Source organism: Oncorhynchus keta, chromosome 8, assembly GCF_023373465.1.
Source record: "Oncorhynchus keta strain PuntledgeMale-10-30-2019 chromosome 8, Oket_V2, whole genome shotgun sequence".
Lineage (NCBI taxonomy): Eukaryota > Metazoa > Chordata > Actinopteri > Salmoniformes > Salmonidae > Oncorhynchus > Oncorhynchus keta.
The window spans coordinates 18,529,217-18,556,311 of record NC_068428.1 but is presented as its reverse complement, the minus strand read 5'-3'; the positions used below and the strand labels follow the sequence as shown (position 1 = coordinate 18,556,311).

Here is a 27,095-nt window from a genome sequence, read left to right as displayed (position 1 = left end):
AGAACAAGGAACACACCATGCAGGTCCGAGATACTGTTGTGAAGAAGTTTAAAGCCGGATTTGGATACAAAAAGATTTCCCAAGCTTTAAACATCCCAAGGAGCACTGTGCAAGCGATAATATTGAAATGGAAGGAGTATCAGACCACTGCAAATCTAACAAGACCTGGCCGTCCCTCTAAACTTTCAGCTCATACAAGGAGAAGACTGATCAGAGATGCAGCCAAGAGGCCCATTATCACTCTGGATGAACTGCAGAGATCTACAGCTGAGGTGGGAGACTCTGTCCATAGGACAACAATCAGTCGTATATTGCACAAATCTGGCCTTTATGGAAGAGTGGCAAGAAGAAAGCCATTTCTTAAAGATATCCATAAAAAGTGTTGTTTAACTTAGGCCGCCCCAATGCGGGATCGTTACAGCCTGCTCATTACCATAACGCAACATTACGATTTCTGAAAATTGCAAATGAAATGAAATAAATATGCCTGCCCTCAAGCTTATCCTTTTCTTAACAATCCTGTCGTCTCAGATTTTCAAAATATGCTTTAGAACCAGAGAAAATCAATACTTTGTGTAAAGTGGTGATAGCTAGCTTAGCATTTAGCGTTAGCATTTAGCACGCAACATTCACAAAAACCAGCAAAGGGATCAAATAAAATAAATTGAAGAACTTCAGATGTTTCAATGAGGAGACTCTCAGTTACAAGCAGATGTCCAGTTGCTGAAAGATGCTTGTGTAGGACACAAAGAAAGCATTTCGAATTAACTCCATAATATCCAAAAAACGTTGTTTGAATCAATCCTCAAGGTGTTTTGTCAAATCTCTTCAGAAATCACCTAAACTGGTACCTGACTTTTCATTGACGCAGACAAACGAACTTTTTCCGAATTAACTCCATAATATCGACTGAAACATGGAAAACGTTGTTTGAATCAATCCTCAAGGTGTTTTGTCATATATCTCTTCACACTTGGTAATTGTAGGCTCTTATGGTCAATCTTCCAATGATATGCCTACAAATACGTCACAATGCAGACACCTGGAAACGATAGGAAGTGTCCGTTCATTCCTGTCGCATTCACAGCCATATAAGGAGATCATGGAAAACGTGCCTCCAGAAATCCTGTTGATTTCCTGGTCACTCAAACATCTTGGTTTTGCCTGTAGATTTTGTTCTATGGCACTCACAGTGAAAATCTTTGCAGTTCTGGAAACGTCAGAGTGTCTTCTTTCCAAAACTATCAATTCCAAGCATAGTCGAGCATCTTTTCGTGACAAAATATTGCGCTAAAAACGGGCACGTCTTTTTACAAAAATGAAATACTGCCCCTATAGGTCTAACAGGTTAAAGTTTGCCACAAGCCACCTGGGAGACACACCAAACATGTGGAAGAAGGTGCTCTGGTCAGATGAAACCAAAATTGAACTTTTTTGCAACAATGCAAAACGTTATGTTTGGTGCAACACAGCTCATCACCCTGCAGCATCCCCACTGTCAAACATGGTGGTGGCAGCATCATGATTTTGGCCTGCTTTTCTTCAGCAGGGACAGGGAAGATGGTTAAAATTGATGGGAAGATGGATGGAGCCAAATACAGGACCATTCTGGAAGAGAACCTGATGGAGTCTGCAAAAGACCCGAGACTGGGACGGAGATTTGTCTTCCAACAAGACAATGATCCAAAACATAAAGCAAAATCTACAAAGGAATGGTTAAAAAATAAACATATCCAGGTGTTAGAATGGCCAAGTCAAAGTCCAGACCTGAATCCAATCGAGAATCTGTGGAAAGAACTGAAAACTGCTGTTCACAAATGCTCTCCATCCAACCTCACTGAGCTCGAGCTGTTTTGCAAGGAGGAATGGGAAAACAATTCAGTCTCTCGATGTGCAAAACTGATAGAGACATACCCCAAGCGACTTACATCTGTAATCGCAGCAAAAGGTGGCGCTACAAAGTATTAACTTAAGGGGGCTGAATAATTTTGCGCGCCCAATTTTTCAGTTTTGGATTTGTTAAAAAGTTTGAAATATCCAATAAATGTCGTTCCACTTCATGATTGTGTCCCACTTGTTGTTGATTCTTCACCAAAAAATACAGTTTTATATCTTTATGTTTGAAGCCTGAAATGTGGCAAAAAGTCGCAAAGTTCAAGGGGGCCGAATACGTTCGCAAGGCACTGTATATGTGTGTGTGTGTGTGTGTGTGTGTGTGATGTTGGGCTGAAGCTACTGACCCGGAAGCTTGACTCCCTCCGTCATTCCAGGCTTTTGGGAGGGAGGGTGGACAATGAGCTTGTTGTAGCAGATGTAAGCAATGTCCCCACACCCCCTGGCAGCTTTTATAGCTGGGAAGTCCTCGTCGAGGAAGATTTTAGTTCCTCTCAAGTTCTTGTCTCTCTCCAGAACAGCCATCTTGTCCTTGAACCTTAGGACCTCGACCACTATCGGCCTGGGTCTGTCACCTGGGCTCGTTACCGGTTTTTTAGAACTGTGGGTGCGATCCATCTCAATCTTCCTATGATCCATCTGCAGCTTTTCGTGATAATTTTCCTCACTTTGTCCCTAGACTCCTACCAGGTCTAAAGTGGAGTCTCTTGTAGGCCATCCACAACATTGTTATTCCTCCTGGATTGTCCCTCGATAGTCTGTTTTCCCAGTCACCTGTAATAATGATTCACAGACAGTCCTGTCATCTCACGTGGACTTACAGTTTGTTGTCATCTTGCTGCAAGTCTCTTTCATGACATACACCTCTCCCTGGAAGAACTGCAAACTGTTCTTAAAGTCTAGGACCTCTGGTAAGATCGCCCATTCTTTTGTTAGTTGAGTCCACCAGTTTTGGACAAATCATTTGAAGCAATTTTCCTGTTGCTGTAATAATTGCTTGGACATCTTGTTGATTTAAAAGATCACGCACCTGTGTTAGCAAAACACTGTCCTCTCCATTACTCCAACCTTCTTTAACTTTGTGCGGCATGATGGTAGCAATGTAGGCTAGTGCTGGTACTCCACAGGGTTCCAGCCAACACAGTTTACAGTGCCGACAGAAATAATAACAAAGAGTAGGTCCCAGCCACAAACGCTAAGTGAGGTCTATACGCCAAGTAACTCATGCACAATGGGAGCCAAAATTCTAGTATTTTGACATTCTCATTCATAAAAACGCATTTAGCAATGCAATTCAATCTGCAGTGAGCAATGAAGAGAGAGGGCGATAGATAATTACGCGATCCATCAAACCACACAAAAGAACATCTATATGTTGGGGCTGTGGCTGGAAAGTGTTCAGGGACAGAGTATTACTATAATACCATACCAACCCTCTATGAACAGGAGTGTTCCTGGACAGGACATGTGGTCAAGAAAAACTCATAACACTGTCCATGAACACATGATATGATACAATTTATTGTCCTATGGGGATATTTGACCTGGAAAATTAAAGTGTGCTGCTGCTTCCACATAAATAAACACATATATACATACAGTTGAAACAGGAAGTTTACATACACATAGGTTGGAGTCATGAAACCTCATTTTTCAACCACAAGGCAATGCTACCAAATACTAATTGAGTGTATGTAAATTTCTGACCCATTGGGAATGTGATGAAAGAAATAAAAGTAGAAATAAATTATTCTCTCTGCTATTATTCTGACATTTCACATCCTTACAATAACGTGGTGATCCTAACTGACCTAAGACGGGGAGTTTTTACTATGATTAAATGTCAGGAATTGTGAAAAACTGAGTTTAAATGTATAAGGGCATAAACTGGGTCAAGACGCCAGCAGAGTAAGTAGACCTTCATGTAGTAAATGTTACAGATAAATAAATAAATAAATAAAAGACCTACAACACTTTTAAAAGCACATTACTGAACACTAGTGAGACTCATGTCACCTACGGTAGGCCGACAGTATATTTGTTGCAACTAAAATGTAGTTGAAATAAGCATCTGCATGTTTGCCTGGCATGGATCGTTCGTGGCCCTTTTCAACCCCGCCAATGCCGCCTGATTCTCCACCAATGCCGCCTGATTCTCCACCAATGCCACCTGATTCTCCGCCAATGCCGCCTGATTCTCCGCCAATGACGTGACTCTCAGCCAATAATTACATTTAGAGGATTGGAGCAATCTAAATTCATATCTAAGGGGCATATCTAAGGGGCATATCTAAGGGGCATTTTATGTAGGGCAAATTTGCTCTGTGAGAATATCTAAGGGTCTTTTACTCTAATTATAATTCAGGGTTAATAATAATAACAATAATAATGATAGCTTTGTAAATAAGGATGCATAATGAAAAGAAAATGACATGTGCAAAAGATGGTGGTATATATTTTTAACCAATTTTCTTTAACCAATTTTGGTCTTCAATGCAGGGCCGACAGACAAGTTCCTTGTTTTATTTATTTTATAACTGAAAGTGAAACCAACTTTCTATGGCTTTAAAAAACAACAACTCTATTTTGGAGATGATTTCATTTCAAATAACCGAAAGTGAGCAATTGTAACGTGGGGTGGCAGGTAGCCTAGTGGTTAGGGCTGGGCCAGTAACTGAAAGGTTGCTAGATCGAATCCGTGAGCAAACAAGGTAAAAATCTGTTGTTCTGCCCCTGAACAAGGCAATTAACCCGCTGCTCCTAGGCTGTCATTGTAAATAAGAATTTATTCTTAACTGACTTGCCTAGTTAAATAAAAGGACATCCTTGAACATAGGGTGGGACATTCTTGAACATGCGGTGAGACATTCTTCCTAATTTGTAAATAAAGCCATTTCGATGATTTATTTCTGATTTTAGAGGGAGAGAAACCAAAAGCCCACCGTGCCTATTTTTTTGAAAATCGTCAGTCCACATGTCAAGTGAAATTTCCCCATTGAGTTAGATAGAGTTCAGTGTGTCAAATCAGAGGGCCTGTTGTCCGGACCTCTGGCAGCCTCTATGAGGGTGCCACAAGGTTCAATTCTCGGGCCGACTCTTTTCTCTGTATATATTAATGATGTCGCTCTTACTGCTGGTGAGTCTCTGATCCACCTCTATGCAGACAACACCCTTCTGTATACATCTGGCCCTTCTTTAGACACTGTGCTAACAAACCTCCAAACGAGCTTCAACACCATACAAGACTCCTTACGTGGCCTCCAACTGCTCTTAAATGCTAGTAAAACTAAGTGCATGCTCTTCAACCGATTGCTGCCCGCACCCTTTACAAAATAGCCCCAACACTCTACTCAGCAAATTGGATGTAGTCTATCACAGTGCCATCCGTTTTATCACCAAAGCCCCATATACCGCCCACCACTGCGACCTGTATGCTCTCGTTGGCTGGCCCTCACTACATATCCGTCGCCAAACCCACTGGCTCCAGATCATCTATACGTCTTTGCTATGTAAAGCCCCACCTTATCTCAGCTCACTAGTCACCATAGCAACACCCACCCGTAGCACGCGCTCCAGCAGGTATATTGCACTGGTCATCCCCAAAGCCAACACTTCCTTTGGCCGCCTTGCCTTCCAGTTCTCTGCTTCCAATGACATGAACGAATTGCAAAAATCTCTGAAGCTGGAGTCTTATACCTCCCTCTCTAAACATCAGCTGTCTGAGCAGCTTACCGATCACAGTACCTGTAAATAGTACACCTGACTACCTCATCCCCATATTATTACTTACCCTCTTGCTATTTTGCACCCCAGTATCTCTACTTGCACATCATCATCTGCATATCTATCACTCCAGTATTAATGCTAAATTGTAATTATTTTTGCCTCTAGGGCCTATTTATTGCCTACCTCCCTACTCTTCTACATTTGCACACACTGTACATAGATTTGTATATTTTTCTTTTCTTTTGTGTTAATGACTGTACATTTGTTTATGTGTAACTCTGAGTTGTTGTTTTTGTCGCACTGCTTTGCTTTATCTTGGCCAGGTCGCAGTTGTAAATGACAACTTGTTCAACTTGTGAATGCACCAATTTGTAAGTCGCTCTGGATAAGAGCGTCTGCTAAATGACTTAAATGTAAATGTAAATGTCAACTGGCCTACCTGGTTAAATAAAGATAATTTTATTTTATTTTTTATTTGGTATTTACCCAAGTTCTCTCTTAACTCCAGGACCACCAACAGTTTTTGTGGTTGTTGCCTGATGCAGGACTCTAGTGCCAGAGGAGAGACTTTCAGACTGAAAATGCCTCCATTAATTGCCACAGTTTAGACTACCGATAGATCAGCGTTCTAACTCCACCTTGTGATGGAGTGGTGCAATGACAGAATGGCACCATCTACCACTAACGATCACGGCATAAGCTCAAAACTTTTGAAGGAAGAACCACTGTACCTCTGCTGCAGAGGACAAGTTCATTACAGTTATCTGCAGCTCAGATTGCAGCCCAAATAAATGCTTCACAGAGTTCAAGTTACAGACACATCTCAACATCAACTGTTCAGAGGAGACTGCTTGAATCAGACCTTCAAGGTCGAATTGCTGCAAAGACACCACTACTAAAGGACACCAATAAGAAGAAGAGCCTTGCTTGGGCCAAGTCACATTAGCAATGGACATTAGACCGGTGGAAATCTGTCCTTTGGTCTGATGAGTCCAAATTTAAGATTTTTGGTTCCAACTGCGGTGTCTTTGTGAAACGCAGAGTAGGTGAACGAATGATGTCCACATGTGTGGTTTCCACTGTGAAGCATGGAGGAGGTGTGATGGTGGGGGGTACTTTGCTGGTGACACTGTCTGTGATTTATTTAGATTTCAAGGCACACTTAACCAGCATGGCTACCACAGCATTCTGCAGCAATATGCCATCTTATCTGATTTGTGTTTAGAGGGACTATAATTTGTTTTCAACAGGATAATGACCCAACACACCTCCAGGCTGTGTAAGGGCTATTTGACCAAGAAGGAGAGTAATGGAGTGCTGCATCAGAAAGAAGGAGAGTAATGGAGTGCTGCATCAGAAAGAATGAGAGTAATGAAGTGCTGCATCAGAAAGAAGGAGAGTAATGGAGTGCTGCATCAGAAGACCTGGCCTCCACAATCACCCGACCTCAACTGTTAGAAAAGCATTCCTCATGACGCTGGTTGAGAGAATGCCAAGATGTGCAAAGCTGTCATCAAAGCAAAGGGTGGCTACTTTGAAGAATCTCAAACATAAAATATATTTTGATTTGTCTTAGACTTGTTTGGTTACTACATGATTCCGCATGTGTTAGTTCATAGTTTTGATGTCTTCACTATTATTCTGCAATGTCAAACATAGTAAAAATAAAGAAAAACCCTTGAATGAGTAGGTGTGTCCGAACATTTTATTGGTGATTTAAGGCCTATGGGCCAGGCTCCAGTCCTACCTCGGTGTCTCTTTTACTGTTTAGACATTTTTATTGACAGTGGGGGGACAAAGGAATGTTTGTATATGTTCAGCCTGCATCTAGGCAACCTATAACACCACCCTAATGGCATCAGCTGAAAATCTGTGTTCAGTACATGTGTGGGGTACGATATGACCTTTCTGGACCTTTTCTGACCCGTCTTATGATGGTCTGCTCGAAAATGTCCTGTATAGACCTGTGATACACAACAATAAGCTTTATACACATAGACTTTCAAAAGTGAAATCAATCACGTCTAAAGGCATGATACATCGTGACACATACTTGCCAGGATGACCATGTCCATGCCCCAGAATATACTCATGATCCAGCCCACCATGACGATGGCCGTGAGGATCTGGATGAAGGCTGCTGCGATGTTCAGCCAGAACACACAGCATATGTGGCGGTCGGGCAGGTCCGTCCGCGCTCCGCACAGCACCGTGAAGGCCGACACGAATGTACCTGCGGAGAGAAGACGCAGGTGTAAAGGCGCACGGACACACACACACACACACACACACACACACACACACACACACACACACACACACACACACACACACACACACACACACACACACACACACACACACACACACACACACACACACACACACAAAATATTAGGACTCTGATGATCAAAGAGAGAGGGAGCAGGTCAAAGGAAGTTTCAAATACAGTATTAATTCACATGCAGCAGTGCAACACTATGTAAACTGACTTATGGCCCAAAACATTGTCCAGTCAATTAGGAAAAAGTTCAATAATACGCTTGAAGTATACCACAGCTGGTTTACTCTGTCGAGGTCAATGGCGGCAGTATAGTGAGCATGTTTGTGCCTATGGTGATCTGAACCAAACCTCATACAGGGTAATTTATTTGAAGTTTTTCCATAATCTGATCTATTCTCAATGGTTAAATGCCAGGCCTCTAAATCAATGTTACTTTCGCAAAAAAACAAACAAAAATAACATCCAAAGGAAGTGAACAAATAAATATTCTCCCATTTTCCCACTATGTTTCATTTGAATCTGTCTTATCAAATGAGACATACAATTAATCATACTGGAGATTCCAACGAGACACAGTAAGTACACTGCCAGAGATCTGCCTCCCTTTCCCTTTAAAGCGGGCCAATCAGGCTAAGAATAGCCTCCACATTTCCTCTGTAGGCAGATAAACATGATTTACAGGGAAAGAGCTCAACAATCAACAGACAGCAGCAGGGGACTAGCAGTCCTTGTGTTCACTGTTCCTGTGCCAAGTTTGGCTTGTTCAGATGAGACCATTTCATAATTGCATCAGAATGGTAGGTTCAATTTTACACAACATCTAATTTAGGAGAACTATACTTAACAGACTTGTGAAATGCTCTTTAATTGATTGATATAAGGATTTCATCCAAATAATTTAGAGGGTTATGTATGTGAGAATGACCATGACAGATCAGTTGATTTCAGACTGACTTGACAAGCTGCTTAATTGCTGTCCTTTTCAAATCAAGGTTATATCCTACTGGAAATTCGTCCATACCATACTGATCTAGAGATAATCAAATTATGCCATGGTGAGAGATGATGCAAAATTGTCTCCTCTCAGTAATTATAAATATGAACAACAAATCCTCTGACAGGCCCAGTGCAGCCAAAAACAAGATTTTCCTGTGTTTTATATACTCTATAATGTACCCCCCATGACCAGAAACTGCACCTAGCCTCAAAACAACCCTTTTTATCCCTTTTGTTTTTACACTGCTGCTACTTGCTGTTTATCTATGCATAGTCACTTTACCCCTACCTACATGTACAAATGACCTCAACTAACCTGTACCCCCGCACATTGACATGGTACCGGTACCCCTGTATATAGCCTCGTTATTTTTATTTTATTGTGTCATTTTTTACTTTAGTTAATTTAAAACAGCATTGTTGGTTAATTTCAGTAAGGTCTACTCCTGTTTTATTCGGAGCATGTGACAGATACAATTTGATTTGTTTTGATTAGATTTAATTAGTACAGGCCAATTCCACATACCATACAATTCAATGCACGAGGACTACTTTTAACAATTTTCACAGAAAACTTTGCATCTGCACTGCTTAAGTAAATATGCTTTTGTCAATCTTTCAGTGGACATTTTTAAAAGTAGTCCTTGTGCATAGAGTTATATGGTGTGTTAAAATTTGCAATCATTGGTGTTTTGTTTGGAATACATTTTAAAGTGAGAAATCTCAGTGTCAGCATCACTGTTACCATGGAATTTCCCTACAGCATGTGGTCACAGATAGTAAGAGCTTTCTGCAATGACACTTATAATAACATACATCGTTAAAGCTGTCATTAGAACAAAACATTTGGGGTGGCAGGTAGCCTAGTGGTTAGAGTGTTGGACTAGTAACTGAAAGGTTGCTAGATCAAATCCCTGAGCTGACAAGGTACAAATCTTTTGTTCTGTCCCTGAACAAGGCAGTTAACCCACTGTTCCTAGGCCATTGTTGGAAATTAGAATTTTTCTTAACTGACTTTCCTAGTCAAATAAAATAGGTAAAGACAAGAAACACAAATAAAAGTCCAACCACTGTTGGTGGAATTTCAATCAATAATCTTTGTCACACTGTTTCGCTTGTCTCTTGTTTGTCTGTTGCCAGTGTGTCTTGTCAAGCCGACCAGTGTTTTTCTCTCTAGTCCCCGTTTTCTAGTTTTCCCAGATTTGACTATTCTGCCTGCCCTGACCCTGAGCCTTCCTGCCATTCTGTACCTTTCGGACTCTGCTCTGGATTACTGGTCTGAGTCTGCCTGCCCTTGACCTGTCATTTGCTCCCTGTTTTTGTAATAAACTTTTATAACTGTCTGCATCTGGGTCTTATCCTGAGGTCTGATAGTATGAACTGGTGATGACTTACCCTGCAGACTCAGACCAGCTCCGCAACGCCATCTCCTCTCATGGAGCCACCATTAATAGACATGAGGAGATACTCAGAGGTCTTATGGACTGTATTCAAGACTGTGCCTTGAATACAGTGCTGAAGCAATTCTGTGGATTGTCTACCGGTCCTTTAAATAGACCAGGCTCATCAGTAGTTTATGAGTACTCTGGGATGCCACACTGAGTTTTTCTTCTCCACTTATTCGCACCCCTCTCCATGCCAACCTGCTGTTGGGTGACTCAGTCTAAATCTCTCTGGGTTCTCATTGACTCTGGGGCCAACGAGAGTTCCATGGACGCTACCCTGGTGTCTGAGCTGGGCATCCCCACTCAGCCCCTCTCCAGTCCCCTGGACGTTAGAGCACTGGATGGGCACTCCATAAGCAGGGTTACCCACAATACTACTCCTATCTACCTGCGTGTGTCCCGGAACTACAGTGAGTCTATACAGTTTATGCTCATCAAGTCTCCTCAGGTTCACATGGTATTGGGGTGTTCTTGGCTCTAATCCCCTTATCAACTGGACTGTGGGTACTATTGGGGGCTGGAGCCCGTTCTGCCATGCCCATCGCCTGAAGTTGGCGCAGCCTGCCTCGGGAACACCTTCCTGTAGGCTCGGAAGAAGCCTCTGACCTCTCAACTGTTCCTGTGGTAGTACCAGGATCTCTGGAAGGTTTTCAGCAAGGCCCGGGCCACTTCGCTTCTTCCGCATCAACCCTATGACTACAGGATCGACCTTCTCCCGTGCACTACACTACGGCTGTATTTACTGTCGGGTCCGGAGACCAAGGCTATGGAGACGTGCATCGAGAACTTCCTGGCTGCAGGGGGTATCCATCCTTCTGCCTCCCCCTCGGCGCCCGTGCATCGACTCCCTGGGCCTCAATGACATCACAGTTAAAAAAAACGTTACCCGCTACCACTCATCGCATCGACTTTCGAGCCGCTCCAGGGGACCACTATCTTCTCTAAGTAAGACCTGCCACCTGGTACAGTTACAGGAAGGTGACGAGTGGAAGACAGCCTTTAACACTGCTAGTCGACACTATGAATACCTGGTGATGCCATTCGGTTTGACCAATGCTCCTGCTCTGTTCCACGCCCTAGTTAATGACGTTCTCAGGGACATGTTGAACCGGTTTGTGTTCATCTACCGCAACGATATCCTCATCTTTTCCCGCTCAGTTTAAGAACCCGTTCTCCATGTCCGACAAGTCCTCCAGTGTCTCCTGGAGAACCAGCTGTTTGCCAAAGCAGAAATTTGCGACTTCCATTGCTCCATCATGTCCTTCCTGTCAGGACCCGGTTACGAACCCGGGTCTCCGGAGTGAGAAACAGTCACTTAACCAACTGAGCCACGAATAGTCGGCAGAACCCAGAAGATGAGGCAGACACAGCAGTACTTGAGACGGTGTATTTAATGAAGTAAAAAGTGAAGTTCTTCAGGAAAACATGTAACTCCACAACCTTAAAAGGAATTCCACAAGAACAAAGGTAATCCTCCAAGACAAAAAAGGTAAATCCACAAGGTGGAAGGTATAGCACAAAAAGCCTCAAAAGATACTCAAAAACAAACAAACAAGAACAAAAAACAGAATTCCACAAGAGAGTCCACCGGGATCAACAAGAGTTCACAGAGTACTAGGGCTGGGTGCTAACATACAAACACAGAGCAAAGAACTGAGGAAAACAAAGGGTTTAAATACAATCAGGGGAAACGAGGCACAGGTGCAAATAATAATGGGGATCAAGGGAAAACAAAAGGTCAAAAGGCACAATGGGGGCATCTAGTGACCAAAAACCGGAACAACCCTGGCCAAATCCTGACACTTCCTTGGATACATCATTGCTGCTGGGAATGTGCAGATGGATCTGGGAAAGGTGAGCACTGTGGTGGATTGGCCCTAACCCACGTCCAGAGCGCAGCTGCATGTTTCAGGCAAGCTCGATGGGCCCTGTTGTTCACCCGGTTCAACTTCACCATCTCCTACTGCCCGGGGTCTAAGAATGTTAAGCTGAACGTGCTTTGACGCCGCAATTGTCCTGCTTCTACACCCTTGGACATTCTTCCTACCTCGTGCCTGGCGGCTACCCTCATCATGGGTACAGAGAAGCAGGTCCATGAGGCTCAGCGTTCCCAACCAGACCCCGGGGGGCCTGTCGGACCCTGGCCTTTGTGCGACAACACTTTTGGTGGCCCATCATAGTTCCGGATGTCTCCACTTTCGTCTGCACTGTCTGTGCTCAGAACTAGAGGTCGACCGATTAATCGGAATGACCGATTAATTAGGGCCGATTTCAAGTTTTCATGACAATCGGAAATCTGTATTTTTGGGCGCCGATTTGCCGATTTCTTTTTTCTTTTTTTAAATAGCTTTATTTAACTAGGAAAGTCAGTTAAGAACACATTCTTATTTTCAATGACGGCCTAGGAACGGTTGGTTAACTGCCTCGTTCAGGGGCAGAACGACAGATTTTCACCATGTCAGCTCGGGGGATTCCATCTTGCAACCTTACAGTCACTAGTCCAATGCAATAACAACCTGCCTCTCTCTCGTTGCACTCCACAAGGAGACCTTGCCTGTTACGCGAATGCGGTAAGCCAGGGTAATTTGCTAGCTAGCATTAACCTTATCTTATAAAAAACATTCAATCATAATCACTAGTTAACTACACATGGTTGATGATATTACTAGATATTATCTAGCGTGTCCTGCGTTGCATATAATCTGACTGAGCATACAAGCATATAAGTATCTAAGTATCTGACTGAGTGGTGGTAGGCAGAAGCAGGCACGTAAACATTCATTCAAACAGCATTTTCATGCGTTTTGCCAGCAGCTCTTCGTTGTGCGTCAAGCATTGTGCTGTTTATGACTTCAAGCCTATCAACTCCCAAGATGAGGTTGGTGTAACCGAAGTGAAATGGCTAGCTAGTTAGCGCGTGCTAATAGCGTTTCAGACGTCACTCGCTCTGAGCCTTCTAGTAGTTGTTCCCCTTGCTCTGCATGGGTAACGCTGCTTCGATGGTGGCTGTTGTCGATGTGTTGCTGGTTCGAGCCCAGGGAGGAGCGAGGAGAGGGACGGAAGCTATACTGTTACACTGGCAATACTAAAGTGCCTATAAGAACATCCAATAGTCAAAGGTATAGACAGAAATAGTCCTATAATTCCTATAATAACTACAACCTAAAACTTCTTACCTGGGAATATTGAAGACTAAAAGGAACCACCAGCTTTCATATGTTTTCATGTTCTGAGCAAGGAACTGAAACGTTAGCTTTCTTACATAGCACATATTGCACTTGTACTTTCATCTCCAACACTTTGTTTTTTGCATTATTTAAACCAAATTCAACATGTTTCATTATTTACTTGAGGCTAAATTGATTTGATTGATGTATTATATTAAGTTAAAATAAGTGTTCATTCAGTATTGTTGTAATTGTCATTACTTAAAAAATATATATGCAAAAAGAAATTGTCCGATTAATCGGCATCGGCTTTTTTGGTCCTCAGATAATCGGTATCGGCGTTGAAAAATCCTAATCGGTCGATCTCTACTCAGAACAAGACCCCTCTGCCTGCCCTTGACCTGTCGTTTGCCTGCCCCCTGTTTTTGTAAACTTTTGTTACTTCGAACTGTCTGCTTTTGGGTCTTATCCTGAGGTCTAATACTCTCCTCTGTTTCTGTCTCTGTTCCTGTCTCCCTCTCTCACCAAAGCCCCTTCTCACTCAACCCCCCACCCCATCCCTCCCCGCCCACCCCTGCACAGAGTCTGTGTGTGGAGTGAGACAGGGGGATGGTGAGTGTCATCGTCCTCATGCATTAAGCCGCTGATGAATGTAATTTTCTCAAGCGTTCACACTTAGTGCCCACTGAAAAAGTGGGAGGTTAATTATCCTGTTTAGTCCTTGTTTTTTGACGACAAGAGAGAAATAGAAAACTCTCACTGCGAGTGGCCTTGGAAGGGACCACTTGTGACAGAATTAGAGGGGAACTAATCTGAGCTGAAGAAGCAGAGAGAGAGAGAGAGAGAGAGAGAGAGATGAGAGAGAGAGACCTTTTTAAACACTCAAACAATGTCAACAGTACTGAGCACCAATGAGTGTCTCATGTTGTTCCACACTTCAGTCCAGGTGCTAATTTGTTGGATAATCTAAAAAGCTTGTCCTTCATGATTTCAATCTACTCGTCTGTGCTATTCAAAGCATTGTTTTTCACATTTATGATTAAACATTGTTAATGGTGTAGTTCCAGAATGATTCAAAAAGGTAATTTCCACACAACATTTAGATACCCTGTCTTTGTAAAGTAAATCTACTAATGCTCGGGTGGCACCAAATAAATTAAGAAACTCGATTCTAGCCAAAGGCCCTAAAGAGTTCACAGGCTGGTATTTACTAACCCACACAGAAACAGAAAACTGGATATGCTGAGATTGAAATAGAAAATGACCTCTGCTAAATGTAACCTTGGCTAAAAACATACTCCCCCTGCCTCACAACAACCGCTCCCCTTCCCATCCCTTCTCCAATCCAATCCCCACTGACTCACTCACTCTGCCCTAGCCTTTTTTGGCGACCCAAGTGAAATTTTGTTCTGAGCATCAACAAAAAATATGACCACCCCGTCTCGACAATGGAGAGAATACAATTATATTTTGGAGTTAATTTCCTGCAATTCTACACATTATGCCATGGAATGTAGAGAAACTGTTTCAGTGTTAAAGCAAGTTTGCTGCAATTCTACACATTTTGGCATGGGGCAGAGGGAAGATTTTTGAAATTTTATAACAAATTTGATGCAATTCTACTCATTTTGCCATGGGGTGGCTTTTCTACTCAGTTTGCCATATAGTGGAGAGAAATGTTTGCAGTTTTGAATACGATATCTGAGTGAGTGTGACGAACAAAATCAATGCCCCACCCCTCCTTGACGGTAATTTGACAATGGTTACTACAAGTTTAGATAGCTGGCAAGACTAACTTACCAATCTAAAAAATGTTAGCTGACGTGGGCTAATTGACTGACAACAAGAGAAAAATTGCTGTAGCACAACCAAATTTCAAATTGCAACGTCTGTATTGTACTATTCTAACTCTCAACATTAAGTTGAGGCCCCAACTGTTTATCTTAGGGGGGTTCATCTCTAGAAAATGGGGTCCGTGGCCTGCCCATCCCTGCTCTAATAATGCCATTTAGGGGTACAGTCATGTGGCATACATTCCATGGGTGGTCCCGGGAATCGAACCCACTATACAAGCGCCATGCTCTAGCACTAGCTGACACAGCCGATCAATCATTCACCCATGCAACCACCCCCACTTTCACTGGGCCTGCCTGCCTACCTGGGCTCAACATCTGCTCTCTCAACAGATCTGCTCTCTCATTATGGCGGCATACTACAACATCCGTGCTCTAGCTGGCTGGAGAGGGCCACATGTCAATTTCTTTGGATTATATCGCCTCCAAACATATTGGGATAGCGTATAACTAGTGGACGGTTAACTTCCATTAAAGCAAAACCCCACATTCAGTACTGTCTGTGCCTACCTGTGTTTCTGATCCCTAGACGCTAACAAACTGTGTATGACAGCTAGATAACAGTCTCTCTTTCTGTGTGTGTGTGTGTGTGTGTGTGTGTGTGTGTGTGTGTGTGTGTGTGTGTGTGTGTGTGTGTGTGTGTGTGTGTGTGTGTGTGTGTGCGTGCGTGCGTGCGTGCGTGCGTGCGTGCGTGCGTGCGTGTGTCTGGCAGACGTGGGATTAGCCTTGAGGTTGGGCACATGGGAGATGTGTAGCCTGCCATGATGGCACTATTGTCAAAGTCTTTCCAGCATGCAGACCGGAAATTGAAAATGTGTGCTTAAGTGACCTCAATTTATGATTTTTATAAAATGACACAAGCTCAAGGACAAGTGCAGCATGAACTCTGGGCATGTGACAGCAGCGCCATACAGTAACAGGCTGCAGGTGCTACAATGTATGACTAATCTAATTTGATTAGTTTGAATGGCCAGAATCTAGAACAGATACACTCTTAGAAAAAAGGGTTCAGATGCCCCAAAGGAGAAAGAACCCTTTTAGGTTCCATGGTGAACCTTCTGTGGAAATGGTTTTACATGGAACCCAAAAGAGTTCTACCTGGAACTAAAAGGGTTCTACTTGGAACCAAAAAATGGTTATTCAAAGGGTTCCCCTATTCGGGCAGCCAAAGAACCCTTTTAAGTTCTACATAGTACCTTTTTTTACGAACAGTTTAGGGATTCAGTTCAAATTAAATTATATTAGTTTGACTGACTGTGTTTGAAAAAAACAGTATCCAAATATCACATCAACTCTATTAATCTGTTGCAATTATGGTGGGTTGTAGAATATTTCTGCATCCACAAGTGCGAAAACCTGGCAAGAAACACCTTTCTCCCATTGGTATTAGACCGCACTTTATCAAGGGCATGGAGCTGCTTGTTTACAATGAAGTAAACTCTAACAGGCTGACCACACCGCTAGTGTCACGAGCGTTGCAAAATAAATGTAGAAATCTATGTTATTCAATTATTGCACCCACACTGCTTGCGTTTGCCAACGAACGTCTGCGTTGCCAAGGGCTAAAATAGAAATCAGTTCTATTTCTGATGCAGATCGCGCTGCAAGTCCTGCCTCTCCCATCTCCTCATTGGTTATACCTACGTGGGTGACTGAAAGACGAACGAGGTCAGTGGCGGTAATGCACCTAATTTATGAAAGTTGCCAATCGCAATATGAAGTCAAGAGAAGAAAAGGCGTGGAAGGAAGAGAGATGACTAGAAACGATTCGGTTGACCGGTTTGTGTGTGGATTAATTGGTGGAGTAGAGGACCTTGTGCATTTCAGGTAAAATAACAACTCAATGTTTATATCCCAGGACAAATTAGCTAGCAACAACAAGCTAGCTAAATAGAACAAATTAGCAAGCAAGCGCAAGCTAACTAGCTAAATTGCCATGAATGTTTAATGCTTTTCGACCTGTCCTCAAATGAATATAGTTTGTTCAGTTTGTTTTGATATTTTGTGTCATGGTCACCTTTGGTGTGGGGGAAAAAAGACATGTGCGCTCGATGGGTTCCGTGTTAGGGAGAGACTTGAACCGTCTCTGAGATTTGATTTTGAAACATTCCCATTGAATAATAGTTCTTATTGATATTAATTCGTCAACACTCAACCAAGATCACAAATACACATGACACTGAAACAGCAGGGGTAGCCTATTGTCTACTTCTAAATAAACCCACGTTATTCTCTTTTCCAAACCAAGACACAAAGCCATTCTGGAAGTTCAGTCAACACAATTAGAGACTGGGGGAGGATATCAAGATGTCCTCATGCAGCCCGACGCTTGTGCATCATATGATGGATCTCTGCTCTTATGAATCATTTTGCGATGTCTACCCAGACCTCGTTTTCCTCTGTTTTCAGTAATGGAAATGTGCATGTGTCTGGATGGAGCTGATTAAGTTGCTTCTGGGAAGGAAGGCTCACGTTTATTGCTTTGTCATTAATCATCCAGCACTTACTCTGACACGTCACTGTAACCACTCACCACATACGGCAATTTGTTCTGGCCCAATGTATTTACATTTCTGATGGCCACCGGGTTTCTGGACAGTATTAAAGCAGGATGGATGGTAGAGATGGAAGACGTGTGTCTGATGTTATCTTACTCATCTAAAGGGTGAAACATCAATTCTCTGTGCTTCTGTTGGGGTGAGGACCTGTAAGCCAGCTGTGTCGCCGGACCAATGCCAAACCAAGCATCTCCATGGCATCGCTCTCTCTCTCTCATCTCTCTTCTCTCTCAGTCCTAATAAAGCTTGTTTACAGTGCGTTAGATGGCCAGTACTGTACTGTAAGATATCCAATGAGTGTACAAAACCATAGGAACACATTTCTAATATTGAGTGGCACCCCCTTTTGCCCTGAGAACAGCCTCTATCTGTCGAGGCATGACCTGCAAGGTGTCGAAAGCATTCCACAGGAATGGCCCATGTTAACTCCAATGCTTCCAACAGTTGTGGCTGGATGTCCTATAAGCGGTGGACCATTCGGGAAACTTTTGAGCCTGAAAAACCCAGCAGCGCTGTAGTTCTTGACACATTCAAACTGGTGCGCCTTGCACCTACTACCATACCCTGTTCAAAGGCACTTAAATATTTTGTCTTACCCATTCACCCTATGAAAGGAACACATACACAATCCATGTCTTGTCTCAAGGCTTAAACATCCTTCATTAAACAATCTCCTCCCCTTCATCTAAACTGATTGTGAAGTGGATTTAATAAGTGACATCAATAAGGGATCATAGCTTTTACCTGGATTCACCTGGTCAGTCTATGCTATGGAAAGAGCAAAAAAAATGTGTTGTACAATCAGTGTATGTCCTACTGTGTTCACTCAAGTCATGGTTCATATTCTATGCAGGTCTACCATCTTGGGTTTAAAAATGTGAGTGGTTGTTTCAGGTGTATGCAATTAGCTTTCCCTAAAACAGCCCATAATCTCCCCCTGCTATGCGTCCTACTCCGGCTGAGTGTCACCAGAAAGAAAGGCACAGCCATCCATAGAGAAGACCTTTAATGGTAGGAACAGCCTTCTGTTCTGGTACCTCTACCTGCTGTCATGGAAACGGCAGCGTACTACGGGGAGGGAGAGCAATGGGAGTGGTACAATGGGGGCCCTGTAACCATTCAGAAAGCCTTGTGATTAAAGGAGCCAATAACAACTGCTCTGTAACAGGTTAGGGGACAGAGAGAAGCCACACATGGCCTGTTGCTTCTGTGGTTTGACTGTGGTTTTCCTACGTTGTTTTTGATGCTGCCTTTTTAATTTTATGAATCGCATTGTAATGCTTTGCCATTGTCAGAATGCTATTCTATGATGTATCCACAGAAGAAGAAAAAACACATCCTGTCCAAGGTTACAGTGGTCTACCCATTGTGTGTAAACTAATGGAGAGTGATACAGTACCTCCAACTGTCTCACTTGTTGATCAGATTATAATGGACATCCTCCAAAATACCTTCATTGTAAAAGACGGGAAAACACAAAGGTGAAGAAAGATTGAGCAAAAAATAAGAGGATTTCTTTCATTCTCCATCAAGACCAATAATTAGAACTAATTGTTCTTTCAAATATTCTGTGTTTACGTTTAGGGGGCTTCATGTAGCCTACAATGAAAACAGGTCTGAACAGTTAAAAAAACAGATACCAAAGTCCAATTTTAATGTTTCCATTGGCATATCTTTGAAGGGTATTCCTACGACTAGTCATTGATCTTGAAACGGAATTCAATTTGGACCAGCCTCGCCAAACAGATAAGGATCACATGGAAAGCCAATGCTATTTCCCTCAACCAATGAATCCCCATCCCTCTGTCCACAGTCCCAGTCACACTATCTGGTCTCACTCTAAAGGTAGCCTAATTTCTCTCTCTAGAAAGCTGCTGGTGAGAGGTGCTGACAAACAAGCTAGCAGATATGAATTTCTTTCGTCAGTTCAGCAGAGGATTTTTTAATATATTTCTTTCAATTATAGCCGTATCAAATCCAGTGCCAATTAACGAGATTTCATTTAACTTAATTTGGCACACAGCACATGCCACTAGCAATTACAGTAAACACAAGGAGAGGGTGTGTTAGATATGGCTCACTGACTGTAGAGGGGAGGAGATGTCTTTGTATTTAGCACTCAGCTACTGTACATTACTACTTTCTAACCGCTCTCTGTTCCTCATCTCAGGTGCTGACTTCACAGACGCCCAATCTGACCAGTCAGAATCTGGCCCTAAGAAATATCCCTCCTTCCTAATAAAACAAAAAGCTGCTACTTAAAAACAGCTTTGCCCAGCACCTGTGAATGCATTTATTTTCTCTCAGTCGTGGGACTAGTGGAAATCCCAGTTGACGTGATGGCCTTGCAGGGTTGAGGAAGTGTGATGCTGTTTCAGTGTAAATAGGCTGATGAGACAGCAACACTAGCCAGGGTATAGGTCAAACCAATAAATCAAGAATAAGACTGGTGATTGGACAAAACCTGAAGAGACATGGTAGTCACACAGAACCCTCAGCTGCTGCTGGGTGACATGGGAACTGGGAAGGCCTGTTGGCAACTGGCAGTCTCACCCGCAACACTCAGTATAGCCAGTCTGGACTGAGAAGGGAGGAAAGCTCTTTTTCACTGGTGTGGATGGCCAGATGATGGACCAGAGCACCCCACCCCACCCCTCGGGTTCCTGAGTGGCACAACAGTCTAAGGCATTGCATCTCAGTGCTTGAGGTGTCACCACAGACACCCTCGTTCGAATCCAGGCTGAATCACAACCGGCTGTGATTGGGAGTCCCATAGGGCGGCGCACAATTGGCCCAGCGTAGCCCGGGTTTGGCCGGTGTAGACCGTCATTGTAAATAAAAATGTGTTCTTAACTGACTTGACTAGGTTAAAAAATAATACAAAAATACTAGAAAGAATAAATATATATATTTTTTTAAATACTAATAAAAACCACAAAATATATAAAGAATTACATCTGGGCCAGCTAGGAACACAATGACATTACTGGGATGCCACGGATATTCCACATGGAGAGACACATTTATAGTGTTACACACTCAGTACTATAGACTCCCTAGGCCTAGTCCCCACAAAGACAGCCCAAAGAGGACAATTCATAGTACTCGGGCCATGGATAGTGTCGCATAAAAGGGCAATCAATAACTGTGGTCAATAACCATGGATACATGAATCTGAAAGGAATCTAAGAAAGACTGTGTGTAGCTCTGTCTGGCTCTATTGAAACAGATACTGAATAGAAATACTGTATGATCAAATAATAACAGTGACTCAGTCAGTGAATGCCACTGGCAGTGAACAGCAGAGTAGGCCTAGTTCACTTTTCTAACGAGGGCCGAGCAGCTCCTGGCTCCTCTCCTTTCAGATGTGCCTGCTATGAAAGGGATATGTGGGGCCTGGGCTCCACAGGATTCATTAGGTTTAGGGCAGGATAGTGTGGAGATCAATGTTATGCTGAAAATGGAAATCACTACTATACAGATCCCATTACTGACTCCCATTAGATCCTCTAACTCCGTGGTCCAGGTTAGAGGTCGAGCGATTATGATTTTTCAACACCGATACCGATACCGATTATTGGAGGACCAAAAAAAGCCAATACCGATTAATCGGACGATTTTTAAAAATGTATTTGTAATAATGACAATTACAACAATACTGAATGAACACTTATTTTAACTTATATATAATACATCAATAAAATCAATTTAGCCTCAAATAAATAATGAAACATGTTCAATTTGGTTTAAATAATGCAAAAGCAAAGTGTTGGAGAAGAAAGTAAAAGTGCAATATGTGCCATGTAAGAAAGCTAACGTTTAAGTTCCTTGCTCAGAACATGAGAAGAAGCTGGTGGTTCCTTTTAATATGAGTCTTCAATATTCCCAGGTAAGAAGTTTTAGGTTGTAGTTATTATAGGAATTATAGGACTATTTCTCTCTATACAATTTGTATTTCATATACCTTTAACTATTGGATGTTCTTATAGGCACTTTAGTATTGCCAGTGTAACAGTATAGCCTCCGTCCCTCTCCTCTCCCCTACCTGGGCTCGAACCAGGAACACATCGACAACAGCCACCCTCGAAGCAGTGTTACCCATGCAGAGCAAGGGGAACAACAACTCCAAGTCTCAGAGCGAGTGACGTTTGAAACGCTATTAGCACGTACCCCGCTGACTAGCTAGCCATTTCACATCGGTTACACCAGCCTAATCTTGGGAGTTGATAGGCTTGAAGTCATAAACAGCGCAATGCTTGAAGCATTGCGAAGAGCTGCTGGCAAAATGCACGAAAGTGCTGTTTGAATTAATGCTTACGAGCCTGCTGGTGCCTACCATCGCTCAGTCAGACTGCTCTATCAAATCATAGACTTAATTATAACATAATAACACACAGATATACGAGCCTTAGGTTATTAATATGATCGAATCCAGAAACTATCATTTCGAAAACAAAATGTTTATTCTTTCAGTGAAATACGGAACTGTATTACATGTTACATTGCACAGCCTTCATGTTACATTGCACAACCTTCAATGTTATGTCATAATTACGTAAAATTCTGGCAAATTAGTTCGCATTGAGCCAGGCGGCCCAAACCGTTGCATTTTCCCTGACTCTGCGTGCAATGAACACAAGAGACGTGACACAATTTCCCCTGGTTAATATTGCCTGCTAACCTTTATTTTAGCTAAATATGCAGGTTTAAAAATATATACTTCTGTGTATTGATTTTAAGAAAGGCATTGATGTTTATGGTTAGGTACACGTTGGAGCAACAACAGTCCTTTTTCGCAAATGCGCACCGCATCGATTATATGCAATTCAGGACACGCTAGATAAACTAGTAATATCATCAACCACGTGTAACTAGTGATTATGATTGATTTATTGTTTTTTTATAAGATAGGTTTAATGCTAGCTAGCAACTTACCTTGGCTTCTTACTGCATTCGCGTAACAGGCAGGCTCCTCGTGGAGTGCAATGAGAGGCAGGTGGTTAGAGCATTGGACTAGTTAACTGTAAGGTTGCAAGATTGAATCCCGGAGCTGACAAGGTAAAAATTAGTCGTTCTGCCCCTGAATAAGGCAGTTAACCCACCGTTCCTAGCCCGTCATTGAAAATAAGAATGTGTTCTTAATTGACTTGCCCCGTTAAATAAAGTTGTAAAAAAATCATACAAATAGCCAAAATCGGAGTCCAAAAATACCGATTTCCGATTGTTATGAAAACTTGAGATTGTCCCTAATTAATTGGCCATTCCGATTAATCGGTCGACCTCTAGTCCAGATATGGTACAGTGGCATCCGTACAAAGACAGAGGCATGCATAGAGGTAACTCCAAATGGGACCTATTGCCAGCACAGCATCGCCTCTTGACAATTAGGAGATGAGTAAGAGATGAAGATAACGGAGGTGAGGGAAGAAGGGCATATAAAACCAAATTGCAAAATCCATATTAAACATCAGTGTTGCAATTACTGAGACTTTAGGGAGGAAGCATCTGACTGAGATTCTCAATGAATTCATCTTAATAGATATTATATTATTATTATATATTATTATGTGAAGAGATGAAGGGGAGTAATAGTTTGCTGATGAAATGTCTTTCTAATGTATATTATGTATCACTATTCTGATATGCATCTCATAAATGTGTATTAATGATTTACACTATATATACACAAAAGTATGTGGACACCCCTTCAAATTAGTGGATTCGGGCTATTTCGCAAACACCCGTTTCTGACAGGTGTATAAAAACAAGCACAGTCATGCAGTCTCCATAAACAAACATTGGCAGTAGAATGGCCTACTGAGAGCTCAGTGACTTTCAAAGTGGCACCGTCATAGGATGTCACCTTCACAACAAGTCAGTTTGTCAGGTTTCTGCCCTGCTAGAGCTGCCCTGGTCGACTATAAGGGCTGTTATTGAGAAGTGGAAATGTCTCGGATTAGCAACGGGTCAGCTGTGAAGTGGTAGGACACACAAGCTCACAGAACCGGACCACCGAGTGCTGAAGCACGTAAAAATAATCTCTCCTCGGTTGCAACACTCACTACCGAGTTCCAAACTGCGTCTGTAAGCAACGTCAGCCCAAGAACTGTTCGTCGGGAGTTTCATGAAATGGGTTTCCATGGCCGAGCATCTGCACACAAGCCTAAGATCCCCATTCGCAATGCCAAGCATCGGCTGGAGTGGTGTAAAGCTCACTGCCATTGGACTCTGGAGCAGTGGAAACCCTCTGAAGTGATGAATCCAGATTCCAGGAGAACGCTACCTGCATCAATGCATAGTGCCAACTGTAAAGTTTTGTGGAGGAGGAATAATGGTCTGGGGCTGTTTTTCATGGTTCGGGCTAGGCCCTTTAGGGAAATCTTAACGCTACAGCATATAATGACATTCTAGACAATTCTGTGCTTCCAAATTTGTGGTAACAGTTTGGGGAAGGCCCTTTCCTGTTTCAGCATGACAATGCCCCCATGTACAAAGCGAGGTCCATAAAGAAAGGGTTTGTCGAGATCGGTGTGGAAGAACTTGACTAGCTTGCACAGAGCCCTGACCTTGACTCCATCGAACACCTTTGGGATGAATTGGAACGCCGACTGCGAGCCAGGCCTAATTGCCCAACATCACTGACCGACCTCACTAAAGCTCTTGTGGCTGAATGGAAGCAAGTCCCTGCAGCAATGTTCCAACATCTAGTGGAAAGCCTTCCTAGAAGAGTGGAGGCTGTTATAGCATCAAAGAGAGGGACCAACTCCACATTAATGCCCATGATTTTGGAATGTGATGTTCGACGAGCAGGTGTCCACATACTTTTGGTCCAGTACTGTGTCTAACAATTTGTATCACTAATTCACTTGTGTATTTTGCTATTGTTTAAAGCAAATGCAATGATGATGCAAAAAATGACTAGGTATCCCCCCTTACCCCCGTCACTGTCCATTTCATGTTTTTAAAGGACGAGAGAAGTGCTACACCTGGTGGAGAGAGATTGTAGGACAGAAATAGTTGCTTTATGCATGCTGTACGTTACGACATGACACGTCAAGATGTAACGGAGGGTCCATTTTTTCAACTTTTCTCCAATACTATAGAGCTATTACCATGTCGATCAACGCTTGAATAGATACCTAGTTCACACCCCTGATTTTGAAGTCAACACAGTCGCTACATTCCCATTAGTTTTCTTTGTAGCCTCGTTTGAATGTTGCGGTTGCGCACATTTGTACGGAATGGGGTGAGTTTACTTATCCCGTGAATATTGAAAGTTTTAGTTAGAGCTTCCTCGAATACTTGCTCAGAAAGCTCAATGTTTTCCAGTCGTACGCTAATCCGTTTCACCAGGGACTGTAAACAGCGAGGCTCTCATACAAAAGCGGAAGTTATGTCACAGGCTCTCCCTTGTGTTCAGAGGGCACTTTCGTTACTGCAGTTTATCTGATGTACTGCCAAAAAGACAATAGAGAAGTTACATTTTTCTAGTCCAAATAAAACACTCTAGTCATTACTTTTGTGCACAAAATAACAATGTCATTACTAAAATATTTGTTGCAGGGTCCTTTTTTTTTGCACTCAGTGTATGAGGCCATCAAAACTGTGATGCATCATGGGTAAAACGTGACCGACTGACTGATCTACAAATAATATTGAGTAGTTATTTATGATGCAAGTTGATTTGTGGATTAGTCAGTCTCACCTTGCCTTCAAAGTGGGCTGCAATGTCGAACGCATTAACATTTTATATTAATATCAATGTCTGTCAAGGTTTTAGATGACGTCATGATGACGTCGTCGCTCCTTCGCTGCTCCATGTACGCACTGAGCGCTAGTGAGCGGACAGAGTTGTCCCAGTAAAAACTGAACGAGCAAGATGACAGCAACCACTTGTAGTTTTATGGCCTCGCTTTTATCTTTACTCCTACGCCCAGAAAATGTTACAACCATGTTCCAAGCATCAGTAGTGCATTCATTACGTCTTGCAACGGAAACTGTTTACAGTTTAAGAACCAACCAGAAGCAAACTGAGCAAAGGGAATGAAGGGAGCAGGGACCTACCAGAATTTGTCCAAAATAAAACAGTGTTTTGTTGCAAAACGTTTTAAGTTTGGAGTAAACAGTATCTGTTGCAAAACGTTTTAAACAGAATGGCATAATTAATACACCCCGGGTGCGCATAACGGTGAATTCAGACATTCACAAAAAATAAATAATAATACAACTACAATTATAATATAACCGAATTTGTGATGAATACAAATCTTTTCAAAATGTATGCAAATATGCAGTTCTAAGAAAAACCTAAGAAAAACAGTGCCATATTCTCACTGTATGCTTTCGACAGTTGCTACTTCACATGGTGTTATAAAAAAGTTGCTAAATCAAAGTGTAAACTCACCTAAACCAGGAACAAAAGTGTTGAGAAATAGGCATATTACTGCTACTGGGAATGGCATGTATGGAATAGCTGCACGCAAAGGTCCTTTCTTCTCTCTTACTTGGACCACAACTCCACTGGTCGAAGAAGTAACTCCCTTTTCATTCATATCGGTGTCTTTCTGGTCCATTTTGAGCATAAAACACGCAAAGTGTGAAATGTTTATCACACTGGATGAGCACACCTCTCCAAAGATGACCAACTGAACGAAGTGGACTGACTGTGTGTATGTGTGTACGAAGGTAGCACGCAAGCACCGAGTATCTGCTCCTTTACACAGTTTTGTGAACACTGGTGGACTGACTACTTACTGTAGGTTACATAGCCTGATATATTTAAAGCGGCAGTACCCTGCTTGGTGTTTCAAAATATCTACCAATTAATATATATGCCACCGAGACACCAAGAATTAGGCAAATAATAATTATAATAATAAATAAATTCTACAATCAATATTTGCTCTATTTATATTCATATTATGGATGCACAACTAATGGCCTTTGGGTAGCAGAGAATACTGAATTTAAAACAGATATGTTCCTCTAGCTAAACCTCTCACCTGCAGATTCACATGTGTAATAAAGTGTTTATAAATGTTGAGTACATCATGGGCTAGACAGTTCTGATTGGAGAATCGCCGTTTGCATCACAGAGCAGTGAAAAATAATCTATTAAATCCCGTTTTTAGATGCTACCGCCCCCCCTTTACTTCACGTCTGCTCATTTTGCG

General features: G+C 42.4%; 1 protein-coding gene across 2 annotated transcripts in view; it reads right to left on the bottom strand.

The window, feature by feature from the left end:
• The window catches only part of LOC118386929 (protein stum homolog), a 43,542-nt gene extending 16,864 nt beyond the window's left edge, over nucleotides 1–26,678 (bottom strand). The window contains exons 1-3 of one of the 2 annotated variants that reach the window (XM_035774939.2): nucleotides 26,327–26,678; nucleotides 7,673–7,852; nucleotides 7,305–7,583 (exon numbers count right to left, since the gene is read on the bottom strand). In XM_035774939.2, coding sequence (XP_035630832.1) covers nucleotides 7,549–7,583; nucleotides 7,673–7,852; nucleotides 26,327–26,504 — 393 coding nt within the window. In that variant the 5' untranslated portion in view covers nucleotides 26,505–26,678 and the 3' untranslated portion in view covers nucleotides 7,305–7,548. Of the gene's footprint in view, nucleotides 1–7,304; nucleotides 7,584–7,672; nucleotides 7,853–26,326 lie in introns of those variants that run through there. The other variant, XM_035774938.2, reaches the window with a different exon arrangement.
• Nucleotides 26,679–27,095: the final 417 nt, after the last annotated feature.